Source organism: Patagioenas fasciata, chromosome 3 (genome assembly GCF_037038585.1).
Source record: "Patagioenas fasciata isolate bPatFas1 chromosome 3, bPatFas1.hap1, whole genome shotgun sequence".
Lineage (NCBI taxonomy): Eukaryota > Metazoa > Chordata > Aves > Columbiformes > Columbidae > Patagioenas > Patagioenas fasciata.
Window position 1 is genome coordinate 97,378,390 of NC_092522.1, and position 25,428 is coordinate 97,403,817.

The window sequence follows — 25,428 nt, forward strand, 5'->3', positions numbered from 1 at the left end:
ATATTATTATTACTTTTGTATAAAAACTTAGTTCATCATACATATTTGGTTTCTGTTGAAATGCACGGGTATTTATTTGTAAGAAATATTAACTGTTCAGAAATTATATAGACCTGTCAAATAAATATAAGCTTTGAGGACAAAAACATGTAAATTTTCTCCATTGGTGTCCTATACTTCTTTTAAGGAGGTGCTGTTTTGAATTAATTATGTACTGCATTGAAGGAATGAAAGAGCTATTTCTTCTCATTAAATCTTGATTCTTTCCACTAGAGGTTCTTCCTTTTCTTTTTCAGCAAAAAATAGATTAGCACGATAGACACACTAGAATGAGTTTTCTATGTTGATACACATTAAAGTGAGGCTATCAGTAATGGATTGGTGTTGGGTAGATTAGATGTGTCACTAGAAGTAAGCAACAGCAGCAAGCAATTATAAATCAACCAAATTAAAAGGAAACATCAAAAGACACTATTAAAACAGAAAACAAACAAAACCTGAAAATGTAAGCCATTCCTTACATTATATTAAAGCCCGACTGTTGCACGTATCAGCATTGAAAAAAGGAAGCAAGGAGAGAGGTGATTATTTTTTGTTTTAGTCCTAGACAGACAGAAATATTCCCCTGTAATCTACCTGTAAACCATCAGTGACAGAACAAAAAAAAACAACAAAAAACAAACAAACAAACAAAAAAAAAAAAAACAAAGAAATTCCTCTAAGAAATACATTTTTACAAAACATTCTGAAAAAAAATCTTTTAAAGATTTTTTTTTTCCTCATTTTTTCTTTTTTAAGAGGAAATGTGTCTCCACTTCTGCTTTGTCACTGACAGAGCACAGTCATTTTAATTCAAGTTAATCTTCTCACTGGTGCTCTAAATCAGGTGATAATCAAGGCATGTAATTTCTTTAGAAATAAACTAGCAACATTTGAGTGGTAGAATGTTTTTACTTCTAGATTACTAATCTGTTCCTGTGAACTCTTATTTGTTTTATGTTTAAAAAATGCTGCTGGCTTGAAGCTGAAGTCAGCTGTTACATGCTGACCTATTAGCACCATTGATTTTTCTCTGGTTTTGCCTACTTTGAAAACAAGCACCTCAAGTGTTTATTTTGGTCTTGTTACATAGAATTTGTTTTTAAAAATACCAGTATAGCACGTACAGTCACTCCAGTACAGAGGGAGGAGTATGACTCTGGAATTTAGCTTTAATTATCTGCTGAGGTTTTTGTCATTTTTCAGGTCCTGTATTTGTGTTTCATTAAGTGATATCACATTAGACTGATCTATGAGATGATGCAACAACAACAACAACAACAACAAACTACTTCTATTAAACAGTTTCTTACTCTCATTTTTCACTATGCATAACGGAATTTATAAATGTTATAGTTTATGCATATATAGGAAAGGGTAATAAATACACCTACTGGCAGTAAGAAACGAGGTATGTTCTATGATACACACCACCTTCTCAGTATGGCTTGACATCCTCTCAAAAGAAGCTGCAAACACTGACCACTTTGCAGTTCTGGTAAATGAAAATGGGTAACTGTTATTACTTCATAAGGTTTTCCTTTTTTCTTTCTACTTTCGTGGCTATATTATTCTGCAGTTGTGAAATAACATTAGGTCTTGTTCTAATGTATCATATGACAAAATGATGAGATAGTCTGACAAATTCCAAGGCACCAAGCACGCACCGTCAGAAAGAAATCTTATCCTCTGGTTTCTTAGTGTATTATAGATAATAATCTGAAGTTGCCTGCTGTGGTACTGTAATCAAACTTGTGTTGTAATAGCTGTAAGTCTTCTGCTGTATTTCTGTAAGGTGTATAGGGTATGACTGTTCTTGTTGAATCCTTTTTCTCTAGGTCTAATGCATCTTTTAGTGGAACTGCCAAAAATATTTCTACAGTATTGGAAGCTGTGTTTGGCCTTTGTAGTCCTTTTCCTAGGTTTGAAGATTTTTTTTTTTTTAATAAAACACTGCAGAGTGATATTTCTCTCATATCTTCTCATTAAATTGTATGGGTTAAGGTCCAGCTTGTCCAAAGCAGTAGAAATGGTCATTCAACTTAGGCTGCTAAGAAAGAAGTGATGAACTCATTAGCCCTCACTGGAAGAAATAAATTTTAGACAGAGGGAGTATGAAGAGATATAAAGTGATAGAAAAATCAGAGATCTTACACAGAAATTTGAAGATCACTAGCAGCAGAGTTCATGAAGTCACTCCTTTTAAAATAATTTTCTAGATGATTAGCTTCTGTTGCGCTGTTTTGCTCTATATTCAAGGAGAGATTAAAAAAAAAAAAAAGGATGAGAGAAGGAGGAAATGTATAGTTAAAATTTGAGCAATTAGAAAGTGTGAATATGCTTCCTAACAAAGAAGGAAAGTTGTTGACACGTGATACCAAGACATTTTCAACATTCTTTTTTTCTTGACCTTAAGCAAAAAAGTCAACTACATTGTCTAAAAAGAAAATCTTTGACAAGAAAAAAAATCTAGAAAATGCTTAGATGAAAATGCATACTTCAAAGTCTGTTCACCCACAACTTCAGCCATGGTATTTAGAAATTATTCAGAGCAATTTCAGAGCTGTTGGTTTGTGGATAGGTCAAATAACAGAAAAGTAGAAAAGAGCAGAAGTGAAGTATAGAACTGCCAGGTCTAACTTGAACTCTTGGAAAAACACTAGACAAAAATATAAAGATGAACTATTTATAAGCATCTGAAACCAACAAAATGATGACAGTCAGTCACTAGGTAACATGGATTTCTCAAGAGCAAAATGTGTGAAACCACTGCAATTTCTGTTCTCGGGTGGTAATAAACCTGGATAAGGAAGAACTAGGTGCTATATATCTTAAATGCATCAGCATTTTTATAAGGAAACCAAGGGGATATTTTCTCAGTGAAACTACCACTAAATGACACTTATCACACTGAAAACAATAGTAAAATATTATAGTGATTCAGTATGGAAAAGAATTTTGCTGGAAGTGTTTTGGGTCCACTAATGTTCTTCATCAATGCTCTTCATCAATGACTTGAGTGATGCACTTGGGAATATCGTGACTGAACTTGAAGATGGCAGCAAGCTGGGAGAGGGACAGGTAAAAACTCTAGTAATGGTCTGGAAAGGAAAGAAGATTCAGTTGAGCTAAGATGCATTCTCTTCAGCAGTCATAAACAAATAGATACAAATTGGGAACAACCAGACAGTAGTCTGCAAAAACGGATCCAGAAAGATCAAGCCAAATGACATACAGCAATGTCCTGATACTGAGGAAAAAGAGGTCTCCATGCTGAGATATTTGGTCAGTTCTGCTTGTGCAAAAAGAGATGTAGGTTCCTGCCATATGTCAGTGTACCAGTAGGCTCCCACCAATCTGACCTTGCCTTCCCGACTTTGATTTCCCAGCTTCATCTCAGACCTACCTTGTTAATACAGACTGATCATCACTGGACTGTGACAGACCCTGGTTACCAGGATTTCACCTGCTCAGCTCTTCTTATTTGGGTACTATGGGACTGTATTTCTTGTCAGTGAGGCTCTGCTCTTCCTGCCTTGCCATCATATTCCCTATGTGAATAATAGAAGTTGATTTAAATTATTAAGCTAAACCTAGCTGAATACAATACTTTAAAATATGGTGTTAAGATGTAGACCTATCATACGGGCACCATGTGATATGACTGAAATGTGTCTGTTGCTGACCATTATCCATGTCCCAAAGCCTATTAATATTTATTGCTGTAAAGGATTTGTGCCTCTGTATGGAACTGTAGGTATTCAGATTTTGATCACAAAACACAGAAAAAAAAAAAAAGTCATTATTATCCATAATGCTACAGTTCACTGGTGAACAAAGATTTTTATCAGAAAAGCTGTGTTGTTCAATAAAACAGTGGCCAAACTAATAGAGAACAGCTTGTTACCATTAGAGAACTGAGTTTATTCTGACTATTTTTACATTTGTAAATATTCCAAACAATTTACATTCAGGTACACAGAGTTCATACTAGCCTGTAATTTCAGTCAGACTCCATAATGGACTGCATTCATGAAATGGAAATAATAGTGTCCTTTATCTCTCCTGTGTAGGAGCATAACTGAACCATGTGTAGGTAAAAATGAACCTCCAGGGTTGAGCAGCACCTGCAAATATATCAGTGAGGGGAAATTACTGCTTCTGTGTCAAAAATTTCTACTCTAGCACAAAGGTGACTTGAACAAATTGGATGACAGCAATTGCTTAGTAAAAGCCTAGAAGAGGGTCAGGAAAGCATATGGATTCAGGCTGGTGTATGGTGTGCTTCTAGCTCTGCAAGGTCTATGTGGGAGGTTTGTCCACTGGGAACTATTTGAATCAGATTTGATCTTAGAGCAAGTCCATATCAGAGAGAGATATTATCTGCAACCTAGATGAAATCTCTTTTTGTTTCCTGCAACAAGTACATCAGCTTGCCATCATTGTCACATTAGTGTTTAAAGTAAACAACCTAATAAAACTGAGGCAGAACTTCTGTGGTGTCAAGAATATTTTAAAATGTTTGGGTGTTTGTTGATACCAAAGTGAGTAGTAAGCAGAAAGTGGACTGACTGCTGTTTCAGATTCCGCTCCAGACTAAACCGAGCTTAAATGATGTATACAAGTTTTTGCTGAAAAAACATTTTTTCAGTCTTCCTGACAGAAAATAGTAATATAAAATTCAAAGTGAGTTTTAATGGTGACTTTCTAGCTGTCTGTAGAACTTTTTGAGGAATATGCAATGGAATGTTATTTCATCAGAAAATGCTGACATGATGAGATAAAAACTGACTTTCGGCTTAGAATAGGTTGTTGGTTTTTGGTTTTGTGGTTTTTTTTTCTTTTTTCACTTGCTACTTATTTGAGAAAACTCTGCAAAATATTTAAAACTGTTGAAACACTTCACTTCAAACCCAAATGGCAGAAAATTGTAAATCTGTTGAAATTATTTTCCTTTGAATATTTACCTATTTATTTCTCGAATGGAATATGTAAGTTAAAAAATGAAGTAAAAAATATCCTAAATACTCATGATAGCACATTCTTGCAATATATTTTAGCTTTCTTTCAGATTATGTGTAACCATAAACACAAGTTTTGACTTTTCCCTGAGCTAGATGGGAAAATAAAATGACAATTGAATTTCTCACAAGAACAGAATAGCATTTTTCAGATTGCTGCAGCTGTAAGATCAGGAAGTCTGCTTGTGAAAATGAGGAGCCTTCAGACTACATAAAAGCTTTCTTAATGTCACATGTGCATCATTTCTCAATCTCTTTAATTTTGAAATATGAAGGTTTCAAAACTTTTAGAGAGTAATTCTGTTATTCTAATTTAAATGCCAAAGTTCAAATTGTCTTTACTGAGAATTAGTGAGTTTTGTTCTGAGTTCTGGAAAGCCTATACACAAGAAGGATACAACAGAGAAAGATGTATCTTCCACTTTCTCTTTTATAGTTATGACTTGTTATTTCAATACAATGATCAAATGCATTTATTAGAGCATAATAAAACAGTCATAATAACTGTCATAATAAGAGAGTTTTCTCTTTGATACTCTGAGGCAAAAGCAGCATTTTTTCCCTTTCATTCAAAAGTGGTGATTTCACCTCTTTATTAACTTTTCTCTAATTTGTTCAACTATGCTATTACTATTTGAATACTTTTTACAATTTTTACATTTTGTATAATTTTTGAAATAAGTATAATTTTTACATTTGAAATTCTAGAGGACCCAAGCAAAACCAGTTTTTCATTATGACAGATGTTGTATGACAAAATCAATAACAATCACTCTATCTCAAAACCCGAATTAATAAAATGTCTTGTATGTTACTATCACAACCAGGGCAAACAAGGAGAAATTAGCAACCTATTAGTATGCAAGGATATTAATGACAGTAAAAATACTGTCCAAGTTTTAAATGAATTTATTAAATTCTGACATTTGTTTCTTTTCATCTGTTTAAGTTTTTCCAAGCTGTAATTTTAATAGGAGCCATATAACTTTTTCCCCAGAAGTAATATTTGTTCAATAAGAGTGAATGAATGCACATAAAAACCCGCTGGCCCCGACAATAACCTTTAATGTCAGGTTCGAGTTAATAGCTTCAGATGTACCTGTCATTCAGAATATAAGGAGCCATGTAGTGAAATTGCCATAAATCACTGTGTGGCTGGACTGTGTCAGAATGGATCACAGTGTGATGATCTCCCTGGAGAGTTTAAGTGTCACAGTCTGACTAGTAAAAATCACTTTTTTCATGCGGCATTGGGGTTTGTCAGAAAGAAATGTCTGAAGAATGTAAATGCAACATTTTTTGGAGGGGTGGCGGGGGGGGAAACAACAAAAAAACCCCACACCTAAAACTCTGCTGCTAAATTTCCATTATCTAAATTACTAAAGTATCTTTTGAGTGTTTGTAGCACAACAATAAACAAACACTTGCTAATCTCTTTTTATAAGAAATATTATATTCTTAACTACTGCTGCTGAATCTATTTTGATGAGAAACTTTATACAAAACCAGATATTTACTAGTAAAATTGGGCCCTGAAACCACCATCCTTTGCTCTTCAACTTAGTATACTAAGTTTGGATATATTTGTCCATGTTGCAATACTTGGATAATTAATTAAAAACCCCAAAATAAATGCATACATAGGTTAAAATCTTTATTTCCAATCTATAAATTTATTAGGAATATTTAGCTTTAGTTTGCCAAAAGGAAAATAATATAATTTTTTCTATATTCAGTATCTCCATCTGGATGAAAGTCACATAACCACATATAACAGTTACAAATATATCTGTGTATACTGTTACCATTATTGATTAATTTTTATATTAGTTTTAGGTAGTACTTCAGTAAGCAGATATTAACTTCTATTTATGAAGGCAAAAATGAGAGAGATGCTTAAATTTTTAATAGCAATCAACAGCGAAGAAAAATTCAGCTGTGTGAGAAAGCTGCACAGCTGGTGTTTGAGATGGAATAGAAACATAGCTTGAAGACACCTTTCTGCATCTGCTGATTTAGAAAACAAAGTGATTGCATGTGTAAGGCAGTTTTAGTATGCATTGTCTTGGTTTTATGCCTCAAAACTTGTTATACAAGCCAAGATTTCTAAAGTGCAATATGTTTCAGCAATTTACCTTGATGGTCAGAAGTTGCTGTCTTACTTCATCTAACCAGCTGTTCAAAAACTAAAAAATCACCCAGATCAGGTGATCCTCAGTCATATCCAGGGACATAGTTTATATTTCCTTTAATTTGAAGACTGTACTAAACTAGGCCCAAGCAGGGCTAAACTTTTAAAATTTTGTAATAATTTATTACTCTGGATGTCCATCCAGAGTAATGCTTATGCATTTATAGCCTATAGTAATGCTATAAAAACAAGGTTATGCTTAGTTTTTAAAGCTATCACAGCATGCTGTAGGAAAAGATTTGTTTGAACATCTTTGATCAAGGATTCTTCCTTACTCTCTTTATTGTATAAAACGTTGATGAACTCAAGGTCAGATACAGGCCAATTCAATGGCCAACTAGAATCTGTCATGGCAACACCTACGCTATTGAAGCACAGCATCTCTTTATGAAACTTTTTTAAAATGAAATGTGAGGTTCAGATCTTCAGCCAGACTTGGTATCCAGGTTTGTTAGACATTGGAATTAGTTATATTTAGTTCACTGAACCAAATCTGTAGTTTAAATCTTTAGTGGCTTTTCATGCTGTAATGGTTAAATTATAATAAATTGGTCCAGTCAGTTCTGATTTTTGCTGTAACGTTATTTTTGCAAGAATCTAAAAATCTTTAGAAACTTTTAAAGTGCTTGGTTAATAGAAGAAAAGAAAACTATACTTCTTATAGTTTAACTCACTGATTTTTTTATCACAAAAGTTACAACAAAAATGTCTGAAGTTTGAAACCTGGCATTTATATCCAGTACTTGGATCCTAGCTCCACACACGATTTTTTTAATTGCTTTATATGAATTAAATTAAGCATGTACTTTGTTTGAAAAAAGCAATTTTTCTGTGAAACAAAAAACATTTCCTTCCAACTATTTATTGTGTATGTTCAAAAATAAAGGTGCTGTCTTCAAGGAACCATGTGATTTTCTTGCTGGATGATTGCTTCAGAAACTATATTACAGTGGCAAATATAACCTAAGTGTAGAATGCAGATTCATATTTTATCTTCTAATTTTTTTTTTTATTATTTTTTGCATCTGTGGCCCTCAGCAGGAAAAAAAGGTGCTCAGTCTTTCTTATTAGCTATAAGTTAACCAGTTAAAAAAATCAATATCGATATCTGTCAAACTGTCAGATCTTGTAATATCTGCCTCAGAATGTATTGCCACAATTTTCTTTTGTAGTTTGAAAATACAGGATGTTTTCTTAGTGTGCTGTACAGAACACCACACAAAAAATGAAGAAACTTTTATCACTATCAATATCACTATCAATAAAAATAGGAATATCTGTATAAAACCACTTGAAGATATTGACATTTATCAAATTCTCTTGAAGACAAATTGTATCTTGAATGATTTTTATTATTCTTGCAGGTATGGCTTTATCATAATGTTCTTTTATTCCATTTAGATTAGCTTTAAATATGAAACTGAAACTTTCAAAGAATCTGGAATATTTTACTCTATCCTAAACAAATTTTTGAAATATAATTAAAGAGCACAGAAGTACTTAGTCTCTCATTTGTCTGCTTTCTCAGACTAAATGTGATAATAAAGTTTTATGTCTTCTGTTACTCTATTTTTCTTTAGGTTTTACTGGTCAGTTTTGTGAAGTAGATGTTGCGGCCTGCCTGTCACAACCGTGTGGTACCTCCAGCATCTGCAAAGATATATGGGATGGTTATCTTTGTTTCTGTGCGCCTGGTTTTATAGGTGGGTTCAAAAGAGTGTTGTTTAACAGCTGTTTAAGTAAGTCAGTCTGAAACCACAGAAAAGAAGGTTATTTGAAAGTAGCAACAGATACAATTTTGCAGTGTGTCTCCGAGTCAGGCAGAAGCAACTTTTGTTTCCTGGCATACAAAAGTACTTCACTGTGTCAGAGTAGTCAACTGTAAAAAATATTGTCTACGAGGGACTGTTTCCACTCGAATAACTCTTACTTCATACTATTTTAGACAGGGTGTCTGTCTTACACTGACGTGATTGCCACACACAAGCTGGTCTTAATTTATCTGCTTTGTGATTTCTGTAATAAGGCTGCAGTAACAGGGGCCTCAACGATTCCTAGACAGGTTTAACTAGTCATCCCTAAACCTACCCTGCAGGTCGTAATCATTAGTATAGAGTCTGACCAAATTAAAATTAGTTTGGTTATGCAAGCATATTGTCACAGATTAACACTGATTACAGTGCTTTAAAACAAACAAACAAACAAACAAACAAACAAAAAACAACACACACACAAAAACCTTTCTAGATATAGAGTCAGATTTTTTTGATCACTCGTTTGATGAACTACTCAAGTGCAGTAGTATTTCCCTATTTGCAATTCAGCTCTGCAACCCAGATCCATCCTGTCGAACTTCAGGGACTTTGACAGGGCTCCTAAAGCAGAAACAGGATGACGCTGGAGTCTCTCTTGGATGATCTTGATGAAATAATATGTAATATAATAGCTGTAGTATTTCTGTCTGTAATATAACAAAATGCTATATTTTGTTTCTATGCTTGGTTTATTTTGACATCAAAATATAAAGTAAAATTATTTGATGTTACTTGTGATAATTCTTGGTGAGGTATTATTGAAATGTTTGTTTAAATTCTTATACTCATATCTACATCATAGCAGATTATTATTTTTATTTTATATGTTTTCTGTGGCCAAATAAAGCCCTCAAAACCCCTCTGAAACAAACTTTTAGGCATAAGTAACAATACATTCAAAACCATTCAAATCTGTTTAGATAATCCATATGCAAAATGCAAATAAATACTTTATGAGCTTTGTTCTACCTCAAAGGCAAGAAAAAAAAAATAGGCACATCATTCTCAGCTAGAAATAAGCATCTGTATTTTTTTTCCTCCATATATTTAAAAATATATGGCAATATCTAACTTTTTTATTATTAGTTTCAAAAAAATGTATTAAAATATTTGGCCACAATGGAAAACTTTCCTAACATTTCCCATAGAGATCTTAATAACAAATCGAGAAATTAATAGATGAATTAAAATAAATTATAGAAAAAGACTGTTATATTTTAACATTTTATCTTAGAAACCATACTTAGTCTTTCGTGATGTTTCAGGAATTCTCAAGACTTTATTGCCCTTAAAATACGAAGATATGTACATTTATAAGTGAATCTATAAAATTCCCATCAGGTCATTGTTGAACATTATATATGATGTATGCATTTCACTTTTGCCTTTAATCAACAATAAATTGATTTCCCAAAGACAATTTACAGCTCATTGGTAAAAGCTGTCTGTACATAACCTTTGTTACTTCATTTTGCTGTTGCTGCTTGCATTGGTGACTTGCCAGCTGCATGTTCTTAATAAAGAAAATCCTTCACTTGTTTCCAGGTAATAACTGTGAGATTGAAGTGGATGAGTGTCTTAGTGACCCTTGTCACAATGGAGCTACTTGTGTTGATCATCTGAATGCCTTCAGTTGCATCTGTCAGGATGGATTTCAAGGTATTAAAAATCCAAAGAACTATAACTTTGCAAACCTGATTAGAATCTTATACCAATTTTTAACATCTTGAATGAGTTGCATGTATATTTATTTTTGGGTCATCTGAAGTTCTAATCACACAAATTTAGCATAAGTGCATCTTTACTAAAGTTATCTACTTTGTTTTAAGGACAACATGGAACTAGGTGTTTTCTGCTGGCTGGTGGCTTAGCTGTTGAAAATGGATTAATGGGGTTCAGTGAAATTTTGAAAATAGCATATACTGTTTCTTGTAAGCTTTTTAAATTGTTGACAGATTTAATATAATGGAATCAGAGAAAAAACCTGTGTGGGAAAGATTTCGTTCCTGACATATTTGTACAATTTCTATGAAAAACACAATTTCTTTGATAAGTGGATACATTAATATCTGCAGCTATTCTTTGCTTTCAGCTCATATTAGAAATTTAAAGTGCATCCATTTTCTTTTTAGAGCATAATTTTTTAAAGCTCATGGATTTTTAATCATTGAAATACAAGGCAATCTATAATTCAAATGTCATAGGGCAAAATACTGTATTTCTACTGCTAGTTATATTCTGAACAACTATCACTTGCATTTTTGTGTATTAAAATTCTTTGAACTTCCCAGAACGCACCATTGATGTCATTAATCATTTATTATTCAAATGATAAAAAAATAAGTTCACTTAGAAATATTAACAATTGAGTATTTTATACTTTAAGTAGCTATGCAGCTATGTTAGCTATAATATATACTGGAACAAATAGTGTTCTTGTCTAAACCATATTTATTTTTGCATTTTCTGGGAGTACACCTGTTGTCTTATCATGAACACTAGAAATATTTCCTCACATGTTATTGCAATGCAGTATATTATCTTTCAATGTATTTATTTTTCTGCTCTTCTGTATTTATATAATAAGAAAATTGTCTGCTTTAAGCCTTAGGAATCTATTCAATGACTGTACTTTTAATCTTTTGTGAAAATTAGTGAAGAGGTTAAACCTTAAAAATATCAACTTACTGCCATAGATGCCCAAATTTTAATATAAAGAGTGTCAAATCGATTCCAATATGTGAGCTATATTCAGTTAAAATAAATGTTGATATTTAACTATGTGTACTGTGCAGTAACTCTTCTCCCCTTTGATTGCATATTTGCAGGCACTACTTGTGAAGCAAATATAAATGAATGTCACTCTTCTCCATGTCTTCATAATGCATCATGTTCAGACCTTATTGGTGGCTTTGAATGCACCTGTCTTCCTGGCTTTACTGGTGAGTCCTATTCGTAGCAAACTTTGTTTTCCACAGTAAGGTAGTCCACAAAGCATCCATTAAGACATTATTGACTAATTTGCTTCTGTTTCCTTCTCATTTCTCTTTATCTGCCCTGGACTAATGTTTCATTTGCATTCCAACAAACTGGAACACTGACTCCATCTATAAACTAAATAGCACAAGATAAATTAGTCTGCATTTAAAAAGGCCTTCAAAGCTTCGACACACCGGGAAGATTAGTTACCATTTAGCAACTCAGAAACAGGCTGTTATGTATTCACACTGATAAGAATTAAATGGATGCTGACATTAGTATATGTGGCTCTTTATTTGGCTGATTTATGTCAGTTTCTCTTCACAAGTTGCTTGACATTTCTGTGGTGCAAATGAATTAGAAATTGTCTTACTAAATGTTCAAATCTTTCGTCTTTTCAAAGGTGCAAGATGTGAAACAGATATAGATGAGTGTGCTTCATTTCCCTGCAAGAATGGAGCCACCTGCATTGACCAACCTGGTAATTACTACTGCCAATGTGTGGCTCCCTTTAAAGGTAATGAACACCCAGGGAGATGGGAAAGCAAGTATAATTAACTTTAGAAAGCATTTCTGTCAGTTGTCTGAACTTATTTCACTCTTCCTACAGCATTATTAGTCCTTCATTTTCTCAAGCAAAGCTTTCAAAGTGACCAGCCAATTATGCCTTAGGCTGCAAATAATGTGCAGTAAACCTTGTTTATACATCTACTAATAATGTTCATGCAGTAATCAAAACAGATACTTTAAAATCAGTTCATTAACAGAATAAGATTATTTACAAAATCATGGGCATATGCCCATTAAGCCGCCATCATAAAGATCGGTTGCTTTTCTACACATTTTTCTCTCTAGTTTGATTGGTCATGTCATTCTCTAAATTATTTTTTAACTCTCATAAAACAATTTATAGTTATCTTGAAATCCATAAACTGTGTGTGATTATTTCTGTTGATGCTTTTAAAGGAAATACACTTAAAATGAAAGCTTTATTGTGACCTTTTTGATAGAAATTTTGGGGTTTAATTTTGAATGCTCACTGCTTAAATTGTTTAAAACAACAAATTGTGTGGTGTTCTTGAGCAAATCTGGTTCAAGTGATAATCTCAATTAAAGGGGCTCATTGATTTATACATTAAATATAAACACATTTTTCCTCCTGCAGTTCAATATAATGATACATGCTTAGGATTCCAGAATAATCATTAAAAGTCAATTTTCTTGGTATGTTGAGACAGCAGGGCTTTTTCACTTTAGGGAAGATTGTTACATTAAATGCATCATTCATAAGAAAAGAGTGAGCTCCAGTGTTTGTTCTTATTTTAGTTAATGGTCAAAATTCAGTTTGTAATTTTTATTAGTTTTAATTTATGTTCTGCTGAATAAATTCTAGTACAATAACAAGTAAATGAGTATTGCAGTATCAGAATTGCCTCTGCTCAGAACAACGGGAAATCATTTTCAGTAAGTGGTTAGAAATACTGGTCTTTTAAGTGCTCGTTTCACAAGGAACCAGATTTATCAGAAGACTTTGATGTTCATTTAGATAGTTAAGTAAGTGTTTAAAATATCAGAAAGTCAACATTTCTGTAGTCATCCTTCAAGAAACCAGCAGTGTCTAATACTCTCAATTGAAAAGTTAAACCCTGCTGGCAAGATTCATAAATGGTAACTGAGATCCTCTGAAAACATAATATTCTTGGTACAGGATGTCTAGAATCTACAGTATTCTTGTTGAAATAAAGTATTTTTTCGAGACTGTTTAGTTCTGTACAGGTTTACTCTGTACCTTTCAAGATAATTCTTTTATACTGATGTTACCTAGACTTACGATTGTATAAATAGAGGAATTAGTTTGATATGCAAACTACCTCAGTCTCACACCATCTATTTAAGTGCTGTGAATGTAGTCTTAAACATATTCACAGTAAGAAAACATAATGGGTAGTTAAACTATGTTTTCTAATTGTGTGGAAATATTCACATTACAAATACGTTTTTGTGCACTAATTACAGATGACAGAATTGTTTTATTAAGAAAGTAGGTATATTAACAGTAGAAGCTATATAGGAATATCTGTTCTATTTATGGAATATTTTCACAGATTTTTTGTTTCTATTATTCTCAGTGGAAAAATGTAAATGCTGTATTACGTATGCTGTCATTTACTTGGAAAGCAATCTGAAGTTGTATTTCCATAATACTTTGTAATGGTTTGATTCTCCCATCACAAAATCTGACTTCAAGAGTGTGCACCACTATTAGAAACATATGCCAGATAATCAGGCATTTACAGCAGACATCTACTATATAGAATGCAGAATGAAGGAGTTCCAAGCATGACTGGAGCATTCAGTTGGATTCACACAAAAGGTAGCCTGTCAGATTAAGCTAGAAATGGATTTTATCTATAGAAACTGGCTTGCATACATTTCTCTCTCTTTCTGATTTCCTTGACTATTCTCATTTGCTTATTTTGACAAGGAGACTAGAAAATATTATGACCAGAAGGTTTTGATTTTTCCATTTAATTTTTTCTTCCCCTTCATTTCCTCTCCTTCTAAAAAAGAAAACAGAAAAATCTTCAAATTTTAGCTTTCTTTCAATTTCACTTCTTTTGAGAGCAAGTATAGCTACTTCTCGTTTTACATGCTGCAAACTGTTTGATATCCTGAATATGTGCTTTTACATTTTAACAAACTTTTACATTAGTTCTAGATGAACATGGAAAGTCATCAGAAATTTTATTATTCTTGTATATTTTTAGTTTATTGTATTTTTCATGTGTGCTTTATTTGTTTTTTGTTTTGTTATGTTTTGCTTTAAGCATGGCTTTGTCTACTTTGCCAGAATGCTTTAACTCATTCCATTCACTTCCATAGAATACTGGAAGACATCCAAACCTTTTAATAACAAAGATACTTGGGTAGTGGCATGTATCAGGATTTTTCTTCAAGCGTCTGACAGTTCAGGCTGTGTAAATTAACTCTACGAGCCTGATCTACGAATGAAGTTTTAGTTTTGCTGTGTACACAAACATTTTTAGAAAACCCAGTTTTCATGGTAAAGTCAATGCATGGAGTACTGGAGAAGAAGTATGTCTTCTGACACTGTTACTGTAACCCTGTATGTTCCTCTCCATCAGTGTTCCCCTGACAAAAGATTTCACCATAGCTATGTTCTAGCATTTCATTTGAATTATTGCCACTGAAATTACTACCTTTCACTTTTCCCAAATGTCCAGCTGAACAGCTTGAGGGTACTATGAGCCCATCTACACAGAATTCAAAAGAAAAGTGAAGAAAATTATAAGACTTCCAGATACAAAATTATATCTTTGTCAACTTCTAATAATGTTCTAATTACTAAATATGATAATTTAATTATTTTTGTCATATTTTAGACAAGTTTCTTGTCCTTGAATTTCTATTTCTATATAGCTCTAGCTTTTGCCCCAATAAGGTATAAAAAAAATGAACTTCAAGGTCATATACTTGTATATCATAACTCTTGTCCTTGGTTTGGAGGAAGCTCACAATTTGATTAAAGAAATCTTTACCATGTTATTAGTGAAGAGATTGCTGTGTAAACTTGCACAGAAATCCTAGAAGTTACTGAGCCTCACTGAGCATGTATTGTAACTTGGCTCAAGTGGAGAAAAAATCATAGCATCTGGATTTATATAACATGCTTTTGCCATTTATAATATCGTATCTATGCCACAACTAATTACTCCAGTATGACAGTCCACTCTTTAAAGTCTAGTTTTCTGTTTCTGTCTACTTTTACTAGTGTTCTGTCACTGACTTGTATAGTACAACTTACTATTACACCTCACACCTAAATGCTGAAATGCTGTTTACCATGCTGTCATTTACACATACTGTAGTATAATGTTATTTTCATATAAGATTTTACCTCAGTACATATCTGTTTTAGTTGCTTTTGCTTGGTTCTATTTAGGCCCTGAAAATATGCTGCTGCTTTAGAAACGCCTTCCTCTGAGATACAACACTAACAGTGATGTACATTGCACACTTTTTATCAGAACACATTCTGACATTAAGTTGTTCAAAAACAGAGAAAGGGGATCAGCTGGTTTTCTGTTGCATTCCTTACTGGCAACGTAACTATTGAACTGGCAACAGGAAGGAAGATCATCTCGATTTGGGTGCAGGACAAAGATTTCAATATTAGCAACAGGAGACAGATCAGATGTATATTCAACTACAGTTTGGCCAATGCATTATCACTGATAGTCTTTGACAGTAATTTATCCAGTATAGAGTTAAGTAGGCCTCTCAACTGTCTTATGAGCTTGATTCCATTAGAGCATCCTAGCTGGGGAGTTATTATAATAACTTTTCTGTTATGATATTGATTCTAGAATTGTAGCCTTTCTATAATAGAATTGCAGCTATTACAAAATTGATATTAAGTGTTTCAGAAGATAGCAGTGTGTGAGAGAAACATATTGTGTTTAAGGGTCCTAACAGTTTCATGGAAGGTAGAATGAAAACTCTCATGTCTCCACCACAATATATTGTCTTGTTCCATTAAAAATTCACACACAGTTCAAGAACAGTGTAATTAGTAAATTTTATAGTCCCTATTGTTGTACTTTTATCCATATATAAAATATATATTTTATCTATATATATATATATATATCTCCATGCTTTTCCTTCCATGTGGAAGCACATAAAATGGAGACCTGAAAATATTTATTTACAGAGAATAATAACAAGCAGAACTTTGTTTTTGGATTGCTACAATTTTCTTTGCTTTCTTTAGTTTTAAGTTTTCATGTAACTTGCAGCTGTAGGAGCACATCAGCCTACAGAGTTTATCTGCCTGTTACCTAGTTGTATGAAGGGAAAGGAAGGAATGCCTGCAGTTCATTCAGTCGTTCAAAGATATTTTGGTAGAAGAGGTGCTCAAATGCTCCACTAATAAACACTGGTTTACTGCTTCTTGGTAACAGTGGCCCTTTACACAATACATTCAACTTTCTTACAATTTTGAGTTGTTCTAATATTATTTTCAAGGCCCCTTTAGGTGCTTCACCCCAACCATTAGCCATTTCATCCATATTTAGGAGTACTGGTGTTTTTAGTGTTCTATAAGAACCTTGCAGTATATTCAAATATTCTTCTAACAGCCAGGGCCATAGTAATACATGCAAATTTGCCGTTCACAGCTTTGAAATGCCAACATTTTTATGTATCATACAGCCACATCAAAGAAGTTAGTCGTAATAATTAAACAAGATTCCTTGCTGAGAGTGTAGCGAAGTGGGATCATCCTTGTATCAAGCATGTTGCTTTTCAGCATTCTTAGCATGCAAAAGCAGAATGATTCCGCTACAATTTCTAGACCAGCTTATTTTTTTAACAGAAATTAAAGTAAGACCTATAAAGCTTCTTTATTCTTAGTTGGGATTGAAACATAAGAACAAATCTTGTACTCCCACACTAAAACTTGAAATTTTCTACCCTAGTATTCAAGGAAAACGTGAACCAAACTCTCAGTGTTTCTGTGACCCATGAACAGAGCCAGTATTCTGCTATTCCCAAAGAAAGCTCAGGAAGGAATAAAGCATTATAATGTCCTTTTCAGGTAGAGAGTGTACATTTGATATGTGATAACCCTGTAGGAGCTGATATGAATATTTAAAACCAAAAATAAAATAAAAAGCTATTTAGTAACTTGCTTTTTTAAAAAATGAACAAAAAAGTTTATCCTTCAATTAATATTATTGCCCAAATAATTTAAAAAATGCACTGAGTTTGGTCTAGATGTCGCTAATGGGCATGACCTTTTTAATCAAATACATGTAACTATAGAAGAAAACTGAAATTCACTTCTGAGGAAATGTCTATTTATTTGTTTCAGCCTTAATGACACATGTCTCCAAATGTGTTCCAACTAAGATTAAAGCAAAAACGGTAATTGGCCATTAAACATGTTGCAAAAGAAAGTAAACTAGTGAGAAAGGCAACTCAGCAGAAAAAAAAAGCTTAAGTCAGTTGAAAAGCAAGAGTAATAATGGAGTTTTCAGCATAGGACACTATTATGGGAGCAGCTAATTACAAAACAGATAATAAGTAAGAAATGTTAAGTGCTCATGAAGACAAAAAACTAGACTAGATAATGGAGCAATTACTTTTTCAGTGCTCATAGGCCTAATCTCAGTCTTTCCTATGCCAAGACCCACACAAAAAGGCAGTTTCGCAAGACTTGTGGCTCCTTCTAGCATACCATTGTGTTAGAGCATAAAAAAGACTATCTCCTATTCAACATCAGTTTATATCTGGTTTTGCCATTCTCTTGACACTGAATAACTGAACAAAATTTTATTTAGGGGAAAAATTAAACTTGTGCATAGAGCTATGAAGAACACTTGGCATCACATAAGAGCTTTTTGTGGGTAGAGGAGTGACCATGTTTGTGGGATATTACATAGAAAACACACATTGCCTCTAAGCAAGAAAATCAGGTTTGTCTAAAAAGCTATGCAATGTCCAAGTGTGAATCAGTATGAACTGGGACTTGCTGCTGGCTCTTATATGAAGTCACCACAGATATTATTTGGAATTTTTTTCTAGTATTTTCACTGATTTTTCTGTCGTTTTTAAAAGTTGCCATCTAGATACATAAATTCAGCTGTTTCTGCTTCTGAAATGGAACAATTCAGAGAGCAAGTCTTTTGCCTAGCCATTTCTAGTGTCAGTTTAGGCACTCTTGGGTACATTAGATATACACAAGGGTCTGGCAGATATGACAAGATCTGCAGGAGACCCATGGCCTTACAAAACAGCACTGAGAACCCCAAGGCTATCTCTAAAAGCTCTGGTTGCTTAACTCTATCTATACAAATTGTGAGGTAGTAGTGTGTTGTAGTTTCAGCTCTGCTTTCAGAGACATCTTGATCCACAAGTAAAATTATCTAAGCCTTCGCAGCTGTGAGTACTCTGAGAATACTGCATGTGTAAATCCAGTCACCTACAGCAGACAAGGGGTTTGAATTTCATTAGTCGCTGTGTGAGAATGGTGTAAAAGAACCTTGGTTACAGGGAAGAGATTTAAGTTATGTAGATGATACAAGGTATATTAATTTCAAATGAGAAACTGTATATGCCTGTCTCTTAATTTTCCAGAAAGTATGTGCAAAATACAATTTTAAAAATATTTTAAACATTGTTATGTTTTCCTTGGCTGCCCTACAAATTATAAGGACATTGTTGTTTCTCGAAGATGAGTTTACCAAATTTCAGTGGTTTTTTTTGACTGATGAAACACATGTTTGCAGTTTTATTTTTCTACATGTTGGGCCTACTCATGGTGTAGGCTCATCTGTCAATACACAAATCAAAGTAATAAAGTAATAGTCCTAGTATCAGGTTCTATAACTGATGTCTGGACAATCTGTCAAATTTTTAGAAAATTAAAACAGGATCTCAAAACAGAGAAGGGATTGGCCCCCTGAACTAAAGGTGGCCCTCACTATATCTGAAATTGACACCCACGGGTCCTAGGTCATGAGGAAAAACTGTGTTTGATCCTAGCTTTCTGTAACTTTTATGCCTATATTAAAAATGTCAGTTGAATTCTGATGCAGTAAACAAAGATAGAACACCTCTCCTATGAGAACAGGCTGAGGGGGGGTGGGTTGTTCAGCCTGGAGAAGAAAAGGCACCAAGGAGACTTCATTGCAGCCTCCACAGTACTTAAAAGGGGCCTATAAGAAAGATGGCGACAGACTTGTTAGCAGGGCCTATTGTGATAGGACAAGGGTTAATTGTTTTTACCTAAAAGAGAAGAGATTCAGGCTAGACATGAGAAAGACATTTTCTACAATGAGGGTGGTAAAATACTGGAACAGGTTGCCCAGAGAACTGGTAGATGCCCCCTCCCTGGAGACATTTAAGGTCCCTTCCAACCCAAACTATTCTATGATTCTATGAAAGAGAAAAGGGTAAAAAACATGTATTTCAATAGGAAATAAATTCATGGCAAATGTTTTCCCTAATAATATTATTTTCGTATTTTCTGAGAAAGAGGGAAGCTTGCTTTTATGTTGAAATGTAAAATGTAGATACGGATACGGGAGTATCCTCACTGTTTATTAGTTATAAACATGTATATTTTAAAAGAAAAAAAATGCACCTAAACAATATATTCCACTTCTGTTTTTGTCTATTTTTACAGAAATTTATACAGGTATGGAACAACAATATATGCATGTCTGTGTGATTTTCATTGTAAAGTTTGTGTTGTGGGTCTATCTCATTATTTTTCCATCATTGTTGCATGATCTGCATATTCATATAAAATTAAGGAAATGTTTCTTACTTGAGAAGTGCTAAGTATTGCTTTTCAAATATCTTTCCTTTAAAAAATAATCGAAAGATTTTCAATTGGCATGGATTTCACAGAAAATGCTTTTCCACAGATTATATACAGAAATTCCTTTCATGGAAAGTAAAATTTCCATTCCAAGGAAAAGAATGGATTTGTTATAAGTATGAACAGAAAGAAAAGACTTGCTATATTTTTTAAACTATTGGGGTAATACTTTGCTTAATTTCAAGTAATATCAATGTATGCATGCTTCTGCAGTTATTTTTTTCTTTCTTTCCACTTCCAGGGTAATTCTATTTTTTATTTACATTTACTAACCTTTAATCATCTCAATTGTGTAGGTGTTCTGTTTTCTTATGCCACAAAGCAGATCGAGCTAAGTAGATATTTCATAAAATAATGACAAGCTTAGAGGTACATCCAAACTTTTCAGAGTTATAGGAAATCACAATTTTGAACTTTTAATAGAGGCAATTCCATATTTAGTGTTACAACATTTAATCTTTAGAGTTGCAGGGACTTCAAATTTTAGGCATCTAACATATTGTTTATTAGTGTTCCTGGGATTTAATATAAGCATATAAAAACATTTGAGACTGTGAGATACTGAGCCCCTCCACAGATTTCTCTGAAGTGATCAAGTAACTTTTAAAAATTAAAATTATTGTACCTACTAGTTTCAAAATAACAGTCTTGGGAGAAACAGAAAGTTACATATAGGTTTGGGGCAGGGACTTTGATTTGTTTGGATTTTTTTGTTCCTATAAAGCCCTGTAGTGCCTTTCTACACTAGATTTTCTCCCATAAGTAAACACATTTTTACTTTTATTGAATGGCATTCAATTTCCTTAATTTACCTTGGAAAACACCGGTAATTCACTTTAATGTTAGAAATGTCTTTCAGCTCTTTTATTAACAAACAAACAAAACCACATAGAAAATATATAAGAAAACACTTACTGTGGAAGTCTCATGTCAGTCATTGTCTTTTACTTCATATATGAGAAAATTTTAGTGTCATTTTGAAAAATTTGCCTCTGTGTTCTGAACCTGAACATATAAATTAAAAAATGTAAATTTAAATAATACATTACTGAGTTAACACAAAATTTTGAAACTTTTCATTCATTCATTTATGCAAGCCATTAGCATGTTGTAGATTTTCTCCCTATTCTTTCCTTCCTGACATCTTTTAAGCTGGTGTAATTTTCTATCCCATTGAAGCAAAATTTTATTAACTTAATTCATACAATATATACTCTGTTTCATCAAATTTATAACAACAATGGACAGAACCTAAGCAAGGCTACTGAAATCCAATGACACCAGTGTCATAAGCCTACTGGAGCTGGATCAAAATAAAATAATTAAAAAAAAAAACAACAAACCTTTTAGCTAGCCAGTGTCTAAAGATCAGATGCAAAGATCAGATCAGCATCACAGTATCAATGGGAGCAGCTAGTTGAACTGGGACTGTGATTATCACTTTACAACTTCACGAGCAACTACATCCTTTGACCCAAGTCTGGTGCCCAATGGTAGGTGTTGATACCTGCTTGGTTCTTCCTTTGTTGTCCAAACCCCCACATGGACCCCTTGGCAATGATGGATCTTGGTCTGTCTTGAGAGCTTTTTGTCCTCACGAGCGCACATTTATCACCAGTACCAGACTACTTGGTATTATTTAGGAAATTGTCATCCAAATGACATACTTGTTTTTCTGGTACAAGCCATAGATATTAATAGTTTATTTTCACTACATTGTCATAATCTTACCAGCAGTCTGCAATCAGGTATGTTTTGTCACCAATTCTGTCCATACTATTCCAGCAAAACGCTGACTTTGAAAACTGCTTTCAGATTTAATTCCTTAAAATATTACTAGCAAATGTTGGTTTTATTACATTAGTCTCCAAAAAGAATAACAATATTGAAGAGATGCCATTTCTGATTATAAGAATTCTATAGTACACATCAAAACATTTCATGTATAGATTTATGCTGAGTAAATAAAACAAAGAAACAAATGTCGGTAGTTTTGCATGAAGAAGTGAAAATATATCTCATATAATTTATTTTCTATGTCATCTTTATAAATTATGCTTTTCACTTTTAATAATAGCTTTAACAGAACAGCGGTTTTGAGCAAAAATTCTGTTTTCAGCATTCATTTGCAATATTTAGAGATTCTACTTTAGAAATATTATAAGCAAACACAGTAGAAAAGAGGACTGATGAATAGTAGAATGACATTTCTGAATATGCAATATGCTTCTCATTCCTAAACAAACAAAAAGAGGATTTTCCAAATAAATTATTCAGCATTTGATATATCTTGTATGCTAACAGAGAAATATAGTATATGCTATGAGTATATGCTTCTGTAATATACATATATATATACAAAGACATATAATATTTAACCCAATATATTGTACCACTGAAAATAAAACTGTTCTTCAATTGACTGTGTAATTTAATTATTTGTGCATATTCTTTCGGGATTTATTCTGGTTTATTCTAATAGAAAGGCCTTTAACTGTCTAGTAAAGGCAATCTGTTCTATAAATAATAAAATATAACCAAGAATTAAACAACTACAAATGTTAAACTTGTCTAATGGAAATAGGCAGAGATGGAAAGATGTTCTGAACTTATTAATTCATTAATGAGCTTCTATGTTTGATTATTGCACAGTGGATCTGCTGGGCATTCTTTCTTTCTCTTTTTTTGTCAACTAACTATGTTCAGTGAAAATTACCTTTTTACCCTGTGATGGTGAATATAAAATCTTCATATGTCAGTGGGAGAAAGCAGTTTATAAACTGTTTTCCTACCACAGCATTTCTTTCTGTGAACAGTCACAGACTTACTATTTCAGAAACATACCAGATCAGGTGAGAACTTTTTTATATCTAATGAAAAATATATGTATCAAATTAATCAGTTACAGCAAAACATTTAGCATTTATATATTTGAACAAAAATTCTCTAACAAGTAAGTTACAAGAAAGAGAAAATGCAGAAGACATGAACTCTGTATTCTGAATAATCTACGTTAATTTAAAAAAACCCATCACCTATAACCTGTTTGTTCCTTGATTTATCAAAATAGATTTAATCATACATCTATAGATTTGTAAAAAAAATGCTGATATGAGAGCAACAGCAGTAGTGCATTCATTGTGTTAACATGTAACTAGCATTCCCTACTAATATTCAACCTTAATCTTTGTGTAGATTTATGTTGTTCAAAAAAATCCTTCTTTAAATCAGCCAACCTTTTTTTTAGTTGTTTTCTTGCTATTTATATCAATTAGCATTAATAATCAATTGTTTAATAATGAATGACTTTCAAAATTGTATTAAAATAATATAAACAGTTGTGATCCTCTGACGGAGGGAATGGTCTTTTAAATTATTAATTCTCAAGTCTGGCAGTTAAAAGTCAATTGATTTAGCGACTGAGTGGGTGGGAGACAGTCTTATTATTTTCTTTTCTTTTTGTTTTCCTTATCTTCAAGTTTGAATATGTATGAAATCTTTGCCATTTCTGCCGGTAGCAGAAAAAACAAATTCCATGCAGTGATATGCAGGAAAGCTGGGTGGGAGAAAAAAGAGGTGGAATTTTTAGTTAAAGAGTGGTGAATGTTCCCTGAAAGAAGGCATGGAAAAACAAATGTTTAGAACAGTACTAGCAATAATATTATACTACATGTTTTGGCCTCATTTGTTAAATAGGATTGTTAACCCAGGTCATCAAATTTATGACCAGATTTTAATTTCCTATTCTTTATAAATATCAGCATAATGTAAATATTTTTTTGTTTTGTGCTGTTTCATTTTACTATAGATAGGAAAAAAAAAAAAAAGAAGCAGTATTTTTGTTTCCTCTAATTCCTTAAAAAGGGCAGGGAAATATTTTTTTGTCAGGGAACAATTTTAGTAGAATTTCAAATCAGTACAAACTTTACTAGAACTCGTATCCTTTTGGGGGCTACCCTGAACAAGCATCTGAAGAAGATTCTAAACCCATGCTCTTGCCTGCATGGGAGGAAGGTGCACAAGGTCCTTAACAGCCAGACATGCATCCTGGTTGAGTTGCCATGCCACCAGGGGTAGGAGCTGAAGAAGAACAACAGGTTACACAGCATCAGTGATGATAAAATGGATGATGAAGTGTTTTTTCTTAGAGACTCTGAAGGGACAAAAGCCTGATACCCACAGGAGCGGGACTGGAGGAGTGGGGAAAGAGAACGCAGAGGACACATTCAGGCATGGGAGGACAGAGACTCTACAACAGTGGAGACTGGAAGATAGTTACTTCTGACAATTTGAAGGAGACTTTCTCTTACAGAGGTTCACTTATGGAATATGTATTGAGCCATGACAGCAGCTGAGGAAGTGTCAGTTTCATCTGAAGAGGCATGTAAGCTGAATCTGATGCATACACCCTCATCAGTACTGCTAAAATGAAACAATGGTTGACAACAGATAAAGACTCCCTTCTCTGAGGGAGAATGACACCCACAAGATCTGATCTCTGAGGAATTTTATTTGCATGTCACACATCTGAACTCAAAATACAGGAAAGAGAGTTTGTCTGATGCCCAGATCACTATCTTTTGCTGCTTGTCCATGCAGACACCGATGATCCTGCCAACAGAGATCCTGGGCATATCAAAACTGACTGGTGGACTGTCACGGAGGCATCCCGAGGTTAGTTTAAGGGACAACAGGGTCCAAAACAACTTTTATTAAACCGGTGAGAAACAGGGTTTTAGCACTCCAAAAGTTACTTAAATACAGGTTCGGATATGAGTTGAGGAAAATTATTAAGGGGCAACAACTAATACAACAGGCAGTCCGCAGAGTGCATGCACATGGCTTCACCCAAAACAATGCCAGAACCGTCTCTGAGTCCGGGAGGAGTACACACTTGCCTGAACACGGTACGGGATTATTTTTAAAGAGATACACATACTCGTAGTGAGCACGGAAAGTTAGTACACTCGCAAT

The 25,428-nt window shown here is 33.5% G+C and overlaps 1 protein-coding gene across 1 annotated transcript in view; it reads left to right on the forward strand.

Moving 5' to 3' along the window:
• Positions 1 to 25,428, forward strand: part of EYS (eyes shut homolog) — an 870,143-nt gene that overhangs the window by 315,760 nt on the left and 528,955 nt on the right. The window contains exons 18-21 of the mRNA XM_065834576.2: positions 8,832 to 8,954; positions 10,611 to 10,724; positions 11,894 to 12,007; positions 12,448 to 12,561. Of these exons, the coding sequence (XP_065690648.2) occupies positions 8,832 to 8,954; positions 10,611 to 10,724; positions 11,894 to 12,007; positions 12,448 to 12,561 (465 nt within the window). The remainder of the gene's footprint in view (positions 1 to 8,831; positions 8,955 to 10,610; positions 10,725 to 11,893; positions 12,008 to 12,447; positions 12,562 to 25,428) is intronic.